We start from the raw sequence: 12,633 nt of genomic DNA, 5'->3' as shown, positions 1-12,633 counted from the left end.
TTTGTGCTGGACTAAGCCGAGGCGGGGCAGGTTTTTCTCTGGGCACTTCAGTTTTCCCTGTCATCTTTCATTCCAGCAACACTCTCCGATCTCAATTCATTTCATTAATCATTGCCCCAGAAAAGTGCAACAGGCCTCGGCAGCCGGCACAATTCCCATCCTCGCCGCTAGAAGGGGGCTTCATTCATTCCATTCGTGACCCAGTCAAATGACTGGAAACAGGCTGTGGATTTTCATTATGCAGTAAAACTGGCATCGCAATAATGACGATGAGAGTTGGAAAGCTCTTGAAGATAAGTGCTTTAGATGATGATTATGGCAATAACGACATTTTGGAAAATGAATCTGTGGGAATCAACATCTATATCAAATGAATCTCTGCTCGAGGGTAGTGATAACACCAGTAAAATTTACTCGAGTACAAAGAGCTTCGAAGAAACTGAGGGTGAAAATACTGCACCAGGTCCTTCCAAACGCACGCGGCCTGTGACACAAAAAGAACCGTAGTGGTTGGAAATTGGAGAATAAAGACAATAATCCTGATATATATCCATTTTACGGATACAGCGGTGTTTCAGAAACACTTACGAAAATTTAGACTCCGCCTACCATCTGAACTTGCAAGGTTTTTAGAGTACATGGATCTGCTCATTTTGAAATTATTTCAAATTAAACTTGTGTACCACAGCCAGCAGTCATTCAAGGAATGAAGCACAGATAAGTCGTAACTTTGAATGGCATGAATGCAAAATTTGAGTGAATTATCTTCATTAGTTAGCATTTTATGCATGTTTTTGTGTGACAGGTACGCTCAAACTATTGGCGGGCAAATTCAGTCTGATTCTACTGTCAACAATGTGGCCATTTATTGTAACTTGAATGGTTTAAAACACAAGATAGTGCTTCCTCATAAAATCTGAGGGCTTTTCCAACTTAGACTACAGCTCTGCATTTGACCTAATGTGATATTTGTCCTCAGAATTTTGATGTGGGCTGAGGATCTTTCCTAGGAATTTCATCGCTCTCCTTTGGTTCCTCTCTATCTCACAATGGTGAGTGAGGGCCAAGCATTCAGCATTCAACAGGACATACTTATGAGGTGTAGTGGTGGTATTTGGTTTGCAATGAAATTGATCTGGACTGATAAGTTGGTTTGCAGAAGTAAAAATCTGTTTCCATGAGTTTACCCCTATGTTTCAGACCTGCTTTATCCAATGCATTATGGGAAATGATCTTTCCTAGGTACTTAAAATGAATTCATTGTTTGATATTTCGAGACAGGATATTATCAAGTTGAGTCCAGGTCTCTTCTGGACTCAACTTTCTCAGGATTGCTGGAATAGTCTTCATTGATAGAAGCAAAAGCTCTGATTCAGATGTAAAGCCCTGTTAACCCTCACGGCGTCACTCGCTCCTTTCATCATTTGTAACATTTGTTGACAATAACGCAACTCTCATTTCGTACTACTATCTACATTAAGATACATTTTTCTCCAAAAAATATTGTATTATGTGTAATCTATACGAGGGGTACCCAAAATAAAAAATGGAATTATTTTTTAAAAGCTATATATTTTGAAATTTTTTACAAAACAACCTTATCCCCTTCAAAATACTCTATTACAACCGATACATTTGTCCCACCGGTGCTTCCGCTGTTTGAAACATTTTTTGTAGTCATCTTTAGAAATGGCTGACAGCTCCTCCCTCATTTTTTTTCGTGACCTCTTCAATGTTGTCATGTTCCTTTTCATGTGCGGAAATAATAAAAATTCGCACGGAGCCTGGTCAGGTGTGGGGCAGTGGAACCATGCCCAGACGTGCCAAGTCTCCCGATTTGACCGGCCAAAAAAAAATAATGAAACTACTTATAACACTAAAAGCCATGCATTGTCACGTGAAGAACGCCTTTTCATGTTCCTTTTATCAAATTTGCATAAATCTTTTTGCCTTTTTCTCTCAAGTTTTATGGATATCTTTGAGAATGCAAACATAGCTCTTCAGTCAAGTATGCCACATATCCACTTATTGAGGTCAGTTTTGGAGGAACTATTGAAGAATGTGATGGCAAGGTTTGTGAAACCAGGCGTAATTAAAAGATCCTCCTCTCTCATTGATGTAGATTATCATACTCCAGCAAGTCAAAAGAATGATTGTGATCTGATGATAGGGAACTCTGCGTTTGTTTTAGTGAACACCTTGAAGTCTGAGGAAAAGTGCATATTCTTTAAGTCTGTTAGAAAGTGATTCTTTTCATCGTGTGACTACATGGTACACATATTTCCATTTAAAGATGTTTTAATTAATACAGAAGTTGCAAATATTTCTGCTATAAGTAAGGCATCATTTTCTAGCCTTAGATTTTTCATTTACAAGTGTCTGAACATTTTGACTAGTGAAATGGAACATTTGGATAAAGAAACTGATATTCTGCACTCCGAGTTCTCTAACTTTCAGCTCGAAGAAACAGACTTGGCAAAAGGAAGAATTGATGTTCAATGGGCATTGGTAGGTCAGATGAAATCAGCTGATGGTGTACTTAAATATGATAGACTCTCTAAGGTGATACTTGCTATTTTATCAGTTCCACATAGCAATGCAGAATGTGAAAGGATTTTTAGCAGAGTCATAAAGACAAAAACACAGTTCAGATCCTTGCTGTCTGAACAAACTTTGGAGAAACTTTTAACCTTGAAATCAGTTCAGCAAGGCAAGTGCTTTGAGCAAAACTTTAGTTCCGAGTTTCTGAAGAGGGTTAAGTCAGCTACTGGTGTGTTGAACAACAATTAATCATAATGTGATCACCATGTTGAAGGATGAGAAGTCACATATTCCTACAGTTCAGGTATGTCCAGTATTTAGTATTCACATGTAAATGATGAAAAATATATATATGTACAAATAGAATTGTTAATGTATTGAATTATAATGAATTTGTACATGTTCTGCCATCAGTGATGTGTCGTAATACATCACGATTTGCTGCAAAATTTCTCCTGATTTTTCACTTTTGAAAGTTGGCATGTCTGCATGCCATTTTTAGCCGAAAACTGTCTAACAGAGATGACTGTGTGTGCAGGTGCGGTGTCGTGGTTGACGAACCAGTCTCCTGTTTGCCACAAATCTTTTTTTTTTTTTTTGGTGAACACTTGTGCAGTCTTCTTAAAACATCCGAATAAAAAGTTTGCACGTTGTTCACTTACCATCATAAAAAACAAAAGAAGAACAAAACAGCACTAGCAAGAAACAATCACTGCAGATAAACAGAACAAGCCAGATCAACAACACAGGCAGCACTGAACTGGCAATGAGTTGCGCTATAGACTAGTGATGGGACTATTGAATGAAAACTACTGAATTATTCGATAGTCGTCAACCTCCGTTACCACCGATTGTTTACGTTTGCATTTGGTTTTTCATTCAGATCACAAATTCCAATTGTTTTCTCTAGTCAGCACTGAAATCGGTCTACTCTTTCGTTGTGGAGTGAAGTCAGGCTCATTTACGTATTATAAATAAATAGATATCTGACCCAAATTTGTATAATGATAAATGTAATTTTATTATTGTGCACATTGTCAAAAGATAATCATGTTATAGTTTTTATAAATACATTCCATATATTAACCATGAACCTCTAATGATTGAACATTAAGCTTAGATGGATGGAATTATTTTTATATTAATATATGCACTATTACTTGGTCCTAGGAAGATATGTTGTTCCTTTTTGTTTAGTTTAGTTTGCTGTATTCACATTATTTGAATGTGTTGTGTTATTAAAATGAGGTGTAAACCTCACCTTCGTCTGAAATTATCTAACATTCATTTTATGAACAGATGATCGTACATTCATTAACTTGTGGTTAGGGACACAAAAATGCATTCTATTTAAAATGAAACATAATGACCACAATTAGTTTAATCAGAACATTTTACATCATTTTATAAACCATCGCATTTCAATTTCTAATCACTTCACTTGAACATTGTTTAACGTTTGTTACTAGTCTCAATCTTTCCGCTTATATCTTTACAACAAAAGAAACATGCTATAAAAATCGGTAGTATAATACGACAATCCACATTTCAATAGTTACTAGCAAATGACTTCTTACTATTTATTAGTACCACCACAGTACAAAACGTATATTACTACTTTAACCGATTTCAAACCGAATGAAAGCTATTGAATGTTTTCATTCGATAATCACGCTTCACAATCGGTACTCTACCAGTAGTTTAAAACATCTGATATTCCCATCACTACTATAGACACCTAGCGGCAGAAATGCATACTACACAAGCTTCGCCCATGGCAATGTTATTCTGGTTATTTTTGGGTACCCCCTCATATTAAGAGTTTACTAAAAACAGCTTTTGCAAATCTGTCCGTCTTTTCTACTGGGCCAGTTTGCTTCATTTTTATTTTATTCTCTTCTAAATTACCTGCCGGTGAATCATGAGACATTCACAGGTCTCTAAGTTCAGCCAACTTCAAGTAATCGTAAAATCATGTCAATAAATAATCACTCCAGTAATTGCAGGAGAAGGCTTACCCTAACCTGCAATACATTCTGTACTTAGCAGGTTGCTAAGCAATGAACACTTTAATTAATATTCTGGTACATGTGGTTTTCATCCTTAGTAATGTGATTGCATGCAGCCATGTTTGATTACTACCTGTTAAGCCAGAAAGCATACACTTCCTCTGAACATGGAAGAATACTATTCTCTAATCTTCCCCAGCTTCCAAATATATTCAACAAATGGAAGAACGTTCCTAATAACTTACATGCTGCTAAGAGAAAAGAGTCTAGTACAATGAGTATTAATGCTCTAAGGTACAAACAGACCCCATCATGACACACCTTAGATATTATCTGGGAACACCTATTGAAGGATATCCTAGCTACTCTAGAAAGAGTGAAAGCCATCTAAAAAATATTCTCTGCCTGGTAAAAAAAAAACGCTCCTTCGAGACTAACCTATGAACTCACTTAAGACAACTGTTCTATATAGAAGAACTGTGATTAAAAATACTGTTGCCTTCTGTGACACGGTTCCAAGCTTTACATCAAGAACTGTAGAATAAAAAAGTGAAATGGATAGATTTTTACCAAACAGATGGCATGATGACGTCAGTATGGATGAATTCTGAGTACGAACTGCGACATACTATAACGCGCTTCATATTAAATATTCATAAAACCATTGAATAGGTCGGGCAAAACAAGGGTAGTTAGGGATTGGAATAACTTACCAAGGGAGATGTTCAATACATTTCCAATATCTTTTCTATCATTTAAGAAAAGGCTAGGAAAACAACAGATAGGGAATCTGCCACCTGGGCGACTGCCCTAAATGCAGATTAGTAGTGATTGATTGATGACTGATCTGACTACGACAGGCATATCAAGATGATTTAGCTCAACTATTTATAACAAATGCTGCTGAGCAGCAAGGTTCCTCTAGTATAAATTTAAAAAAGAGACTAGCATACAAAAATTATGGTACAGTATGTGTAATGAAGAGATTGTTGCTGTGTTTTCCATTTTCATGCTTGTCCTTGCCTCATCTTTATACGCTGATCTCTCATTGTTTTTTTTTTTTTTTTTTTTTAGTGTTTCCATTCATGTTCATATCTTTCCATATATATGATTCACATGCCATTTGTTTGTTCCTTTCCATTACTTGAATTTAAGGTTGATTGTTCTTTACAGATGGACCCGACAAACAATGGCCCTCAGGGTAATTTTTCTCACAATTGGGAAGTTACTTCCATAAAGACCAACAGTCTGAACATTTCTACCAGTGATTTAAATGAACAGGTAAGAATCAATCACAAATAATTCAGTCAGTGTTCAGATGAATGAACCTGTAACTTTTTAAGATCTTTACTAAATTCTCAACCTTCAAAGTAAACAACAGACTTCAGGATGGACGATTAAGGTGAATGCTATTATTACTTTCAGGTGGATCAAGGAGTGGAGAAAGAACATAAGACAAATTCTCATGACATTCATCCTTCTGCCAGTAATTCAGATGCTCAGGTAAATCACACTTATCAACACATCTCAGCAAGTCAAATAAATTATTTTCTTTTTCACACCATTAAATACATTCCTCTGTTTTCTTTAGCTGTTTGACATCAGTGTAGAGTTTAATTCCTGTTAGCACATACGTAGAAATATAATAAAAATTTAAGTATCAAGTGTTTAGTTTTAAGTTCAGTTCTATTGCTTCAGCTAACCTGTTCTCTTTAGGAGATGCCAAAGTGGAATTTAGATTTCTAGTGTAGTTATTTTATAATTTAGCATTGTTGCTTGCTTATCCCAGGGCTGATTAGCTCAGACGGTTGAGGCGCTGATCTTCTGACCCCAACTTAGGAGGTTCAACCCTGGTTCAGTCCGGTGGCCAAATACGTTGGCCTCGTGTCGGTAGATTTACTAGCATGTAAAAAAACTCCTGCGGGACTAAATTCTGGCAACTCGGCATCTCCAAAAACCATAAAAGTAGATAGAGGGACGTAAAGCAAATAACATTATCATGACTTGCTTATCGGTGTGTAATGCTTGTGCAATCCTTTCAGTACTTCAGTATTTACCTTAACGGCAGTTTCCATTTCTAATAGAGCATAGTAGTTTTAAAAAATGAACAATAATCTGTCTACATATCTAGTTTTGTTAAGAGAAAGGAGACACTGTGGTGGACAGATAAAATAAAAGAAAGGAACAAGGTGAAGAAAGAAAAGGATAGGGAAAAGCAAAAACGTATCAGAGGGATGTGAATAAGATAGAAAGGTTACATGTGGAATACAAAAGATTGAAACTACAAGTAAAGAGGAGTATCAGGAAAGAAAAGGAGAAATGTTGGGGAGAGTTTACCAACAAAATTGAGCAAGATAGTTGAGGAAATCAGAAACTATTATACAGAGCAATAAAATTGAAAAGAATAAATCAAGAAAAAATCAAGGCATTAGAGAAAGAAGATGGATCGATAATACATGACGAAAAGGGTCTTCTGAAAGTGATGGCAATGTATTTTGAAAAACTTTATAATGAGAATGACTGCTCAGAGGAAGAAGGAGATAGGAAAATGGAAATAATAGATGGAGAAAAAGAAGAGAACCCGATAACATGGTTGGAACTTGAAAGGGCAGTGGAAGTAATGAGCAAAAGTAAAGAAAGCAAGTGGAAAAGACAAATTTAATGCTGATATGATTAAGGCAGCAGGAAGCAGGAACAGTCTTTTCAAAATACTTCCTTGGTGTTCAAGTCACTTGCATTCGTATAACATGTCTTAGCCACTTGAGCCTTGTAACCCTTAGCCTTTCATCCATGGTCAGGTTGACCTGCTGGCCTCTTCATATCTGACCATTGCTGTCCTTCCTTGTTTTCTGTACAACTGATCTAAGGAACTTCATTTCAACAGCTTGCCATTGACTTACTTTTCTTTTATGTATGGTGCAACTTTCCAGACTATACGTCATTGTGGGCAGAAGATAAATCTTAAATAGAGTCTGTTTAGCCCTCTGAAGAACTCCCTTGCTCCATACTATGTTCTGTTATGGATGGAAGAAGTTGGATCCTTTTTGTACCCTGTTCAACACTTCATTCTTGGCACTTCCGTCATTTCGTATTGTACTCCCCAGATATTTTAGGGTAATCACACATTCAGTCTTCTCTCTCTCTCTTGAGGGTGTTATTGTTATTGCTATCGTATTAAAATTAGTAAGAAGATGTACAGTATTATAGGGAAGGATCCACCTTTCAATACTCCGTAGTAAAAAGTAGTTACAACCTGTTTCTTGGGACCGGTTTCAACACATTTAGAGTGTCATCATCAGCCAATTAGCGAAGATCTTAAAATAACTAACATATTGAACACAGGCAAAATATTAACATTGTATCACATCGTAGCAATTCAGTTACTGTTCAAAACACAATAATCACAGTCAAGAGAGTAAACAGAACATCACTATCTTGCGCCGAAAACAAATATATTTGAAGTTCATAAGCAGATCAAGTATGCACTTATGTAAAGTCGTTGCTAGGCAGGTCTTGTAGGCATTTGTTTCTCCGGCCGAAGAGTAAAAGGTGACGTGAATGAAGTCTTAGGAAAACAGTGTAGGATTTAATTTCTTCAAAATCAAAGTGGATATATAGGTTTTAAAATAATTTAAAACGTTAAAAAAGAATAAAGCCAAATAAAAATATATTAAAAATGGGAAGAAATAATGAAAGAAATACGAGGTTCAACTCGAAACAACTTGCCGTAGTAATTGATAAAGAAATTATAAATAGAGAAAGGGGGTGGGGAACGTTTATTAGAGGGTGGTGATGGTGGTTATTGTTATTAGAGGAAATACAATTGGGCAACAATCCTTTATATAACACTAATTCGAGGAAAAAAGAGGAAGAGAACCGACACTTAGAAAAATGAAGATATCGGTTAAAGGAAGACAAGGGCCACGAAGGGTGTGAAAATGGAAGACTCCCTAGCCCTCGCAAACCTAATAGCATCGGGGTCGGAAAAGAACAAGAGTTGACCAAGGGAGGTCGGAAAGGATAGATGAAAGTGAGGAGCCTGGCACAAGTAAGTGGAAGCAATGCCAGGTCTCAGCTAAGGGCCCCGTGGTCACCAACCCACGCTCCGAAGATCAGAGCCCCTGGGGGATGGAGGGTGGGAAGAAAAGAAAAATGGAAGGGATCCGATACTTCCAAAAATGAAGATGTCAGCCAAAGGAAGACAAGGGCCACGAAGGGCGTGAAAATGAAAGACTCCCTAGCCCTCGGAAACCTAAAAGCGTCGGGGTCGGAAAGGAACAAGAGTTGACCAAGGGAGGTCGGACAGGATAGATGAAAGTGAGGCGCCTGGCACAAGTAAGTGGAAGCAATGCCAGGACTCAGCTAAGGGCCCCGTGGTCGCCAACCCACGCTCCGAAGTTCAGAGCCCCTTGGGTGGGGAGGGGGGAACTAAGGAGGATCAAGGGGGGTGTTGCGGAAGGGGGAAGTAGCATGAGAGGGTATTGTGTAAATTGTGAAAGATTGATTCCTTATTTGTTGACTTCAGGTTATTTAAAAAGGAGATGAGAAAATCGAAAAGGGCATTGGGTTTCTCAGAAATATCATTCAGATTAAGATTTGGATTGAAAAACTGGTCAAGGTGTATAAAACAGTTTTCGGTGATGTCTAGGAGAGGGCCTTTATTTAGAGTGCTGAGAATTTCAATATCCTGGTTTATTGTAGTGAAAGCATGTTTTGTGTCATGTATGTGTTGTCCCACTGCCGAAAATCTGTTGTGCTTTATTGCATTAACGTGTTCAAAGTACCTAATTTTGAAGTTGCGACCAGTTTGACCTATGTAAGAAGAATTACAGTCGTGGCACTTAAAATGGTATACACCTGATTTAGAAAAGACACTTGTTCTATTTAAGGAGTAGGAGTTATGTAATAATTCAAGGTTTCTATTATTAGTTCGAAAAGAAATCATGGTATTGTGTTTTTTGAAGACATTAGCTATACTATAGGTGTTTGTATTGAATGTGAATGTGGTGTAAGCAGCTGGTTTGGGAATATCTTTTAAGAGTGTTGTGTTAGGGCGGTGTCTAAATTTGTTAATGATTTGTTCAATAAAATAAGGATTATAACCGTTAAATTTGGCAATAGAGCGGATGATGTTTAGTTCTTTATTTCAGTTTTCCTTTGATAGCGGAATTTTGAAGGCGCGGTTAACCATACTGTTGTATGAAGCACGTTTATGTGACTGTGGGTGAAAAGAGTCTTGTTTTATGGTATTAGCTGTATGTGTGGGTTTTCTATAAATCATATATGATAATGAGGAAGGTAATCTGTTTATTGTTATGTCTAGAAAATTAATTGATTTGTTTGATTCTGTTTCAAGAGTGAATTTAATATGTGGATTAATTTTATTGAAGCTATTAAGAGTAGAAGCTGCATTGAAAACTCTATCATCCAGTATAACAAATGTGTCATCCACATATCTAGCCCAAAATAATACATGTTTAAAGTCGTCATTGTTATCAATGAAACTGTGTTCTAAAAAGTCTAGGTATATTTCTGCAAGGATCCCCGAGGCTGGAGAACCCATAGCCAAACCATCTTGTTGATAAATTATATTGTCGAAGATGAAGAAGTTGTTAGTAACTACTAATTTTAAGAGGGTCATAAAATCATTAATTTCAAGTTTGCTTAAGCAACTATATGTATTTAAGTTATTTTCAATAATAGGAAATAATTTTTTGATATTAATACTGGGATACATATTGACAATATCGAAAGAGTGTAGAGAATGGTGTGGTTGGATTTTAAAGTTATTTAATTTCTCAACTAGTTCTATGGTGTTTTTTACAGACTTATTTGATAAAAATTTGTAATTATTCTTAAGAAATTTATGAATGAATTGTGCTAATTTGTAAAGTGGGCTGGGTCTGTAATTAATAATTGGTCAAATAGGGACATCAGTCTTATGAATTTTAGGGAGAGATTTAGCGGGTGGTAGGCCTGGATTCATGCTTAATAATTTTGTTTTTTCATGTTCAGTAAATAAGAAAGAAGAGTTCTTAAGGGTTTGTTTTAGGAGACGTTGAATTTGTTGGGTAGGATCTTTCTTTGTTATAGAAAAGGAATTATTACTGAAGAAATTTTTGGTTTTCTCGATATAATCAACTTTATCCATTATTACTGTAGTGTTACCTTTGTCAGCTTTTGTGATAATGAGGTTCTGGTCTTTAATTTTCTTTTTAAGGTTAAGAATGTGTTTACGTTCAACAAAGGGAACAGTGTTGCTATTATCATTAGATGTGTAAATCTTATTAAGTTTCCTTTTTACATCAAGTCTAATTTCGTCATGTAGTTCTAAAGGCATTTTTTTGATAGCTAATTCAGATTCAGTGATTGTATTAAAAACACTGTTATTTTTATTTAAGTTAGGCCAGTTATGTTTAGGGCCTTTTGATAGGATTAAGTTATCATTATCATCTAGGATTGTTTTGGATAAGTTTACAACAGGTGGCTGAAACAAATTCAACGTCTCCTAAAACAAACCCTTAAGAACTCTTCTTTCTTATTTACTGAACATGAAAAAAACAAAATTATTAAGCATGAATCCAGGCCTACCAACCGCTAATTCTCTCCCTAAAATTCATAAGACTGACGTCCCTATTCGACCAATTATTAATTACAGACCCAGCCCACTTTACAAATTAGCACAATTCATTCATAAATTTCTTAAGAATAATTACAAATTTTTATCAAATAAGTCTGTAAAAAACACCATAGAACTAGTTGAGAAATTAAATAACTTTAAAATCCAACCACACCATTCTCTACACTCTTTCGATATTGTCAATATGTATCCCAGTATTAATATCAAAAAATTATTTCCTATTATTGAAAATAACTTAAATACATATAGTTGCTTAAGCAAACTTGAAATTAATGATTTTATGACCCTCTTAAAATTAGTAGTTACTAACAACTTCTTCATCTTCGACAATATAATTTATCAACAAGATGGTTTGGCTATGGGTTCTCCAGCCTCGGGGATCCTTGCAGAAATATACCTAGACTTTTTAGAACACAGTTTCATTGATAACAATGACGACTTTAAACATGTATTATTTTGGGCTAGATATGTGGATGACACATTTGTTAAACTGGATGATAGAGTTTTCAATGCAGCTTCTACTCTTAATAGCCTCAATAAAATTGATCCACATATTAAATTCACTCTTAAAACAGAATCAAACAAATCAATTAATTTTCTAGACATAACAATAAACAGATTACCTTCCTCATTATCATATATGATTTATAGAAAACCCACACATACAGCTAATACCATAAAACAAGACTCTTTTCACCCACAGTCACATAAACGTGCTTCATACAACAGTATGGTTAACCGCGCCTTCAAAATTCCGCTATCAAAGGAAAACTGAAATAAAGAACTAAACATCATCCGCTCTATTGCCAAATTTAACGGTTATAATCCTTATTTTATTGAACAAATCATTAACAAATTTAGACACCGCCCTAACACAACACTCTTAAAAGATATTCCCAAACCAGCTGCTTACACCACATTCACATTCAATATAAACACCTATAGTATAGCTAATGTCTTCAAAAAACACAATACCATGATTTCTTTTCGAACTAATAATAGAAACCTTGAATTATTACATAACTCCTACTCCTTAAATAGAACAAGTATCTTTTCTAAATCAGGTGTATACCGTTTTAAGTGCCACGACTGTAATTCTTCTTACATAGGTCAAACTGGTCGCAACTTCAAAATTAGGTACTTTGAACACGTTAATGCAATAAAGCACAACAGATTTTCGGCAGTGGGACAACACATACATGACACAAAACATGCTTTCACTACAATAAACCAGGATATTGAAATTCTCAGCACTCTAAATAAAGGCCCTCTCCTAGACATCACCGAAAACTGTTTTATACACCTTGACCAGTTTTTCAATCCAAATCTTAATCTGAATGATATTTCTGAGAAACCCAATGCCCTTTTCGATTTTCTCATCTCCTTTTTAAATAACCTGAAGTCAACAAATAAGGAATCAATCTTTCACAATTTACACAATAC

At 35.7% G+C, this 12,633-nt stretch overlaps 1 protein-coding gene across 1 annotated transcript in view; it reads left to right on the top strand.

The window, feature by feature from the left end:
• Positions 1-12,633, top strand: part of LOC136880867 (myosin-3) — a 299,781-nt gene that overhangs the window by 74,510 nt on the left and 212,638 nt on the right. Inside the window, exons 9-10 of the mRNA XM_067153408.2 lie at positions 5,724-5,831; positions 5,976-6,053. Of these exons, the coding sequence (XP_067009509.2) occupies positions 5,724-5,831; positions 5,976-6,053 (186 nt within the window). The remainder of the gene's footprint in view (positions 1-5,723; positions 5,832-5,975; positions 6,054-12,633) is intronic.

The sequence above is a fragment of the Anabrus simplex genome, chromosome 9, assembly GCF_040414725.1.
Source record: "Anabrus simplex isolate iqAnaSimp1 chromosome 9, ASM4041472v1, whole genome shotgun sequence".
Taxonomy (NCBI): Eukaryota; Metazoa; Arthropoda; class Insecta; order Orthoptera; family Tettigoniidae; genus Anabrus; species Anabrus simplex.
This window is presented reverse-complemented; position numbering and strand designations above follow the sequence as displayed.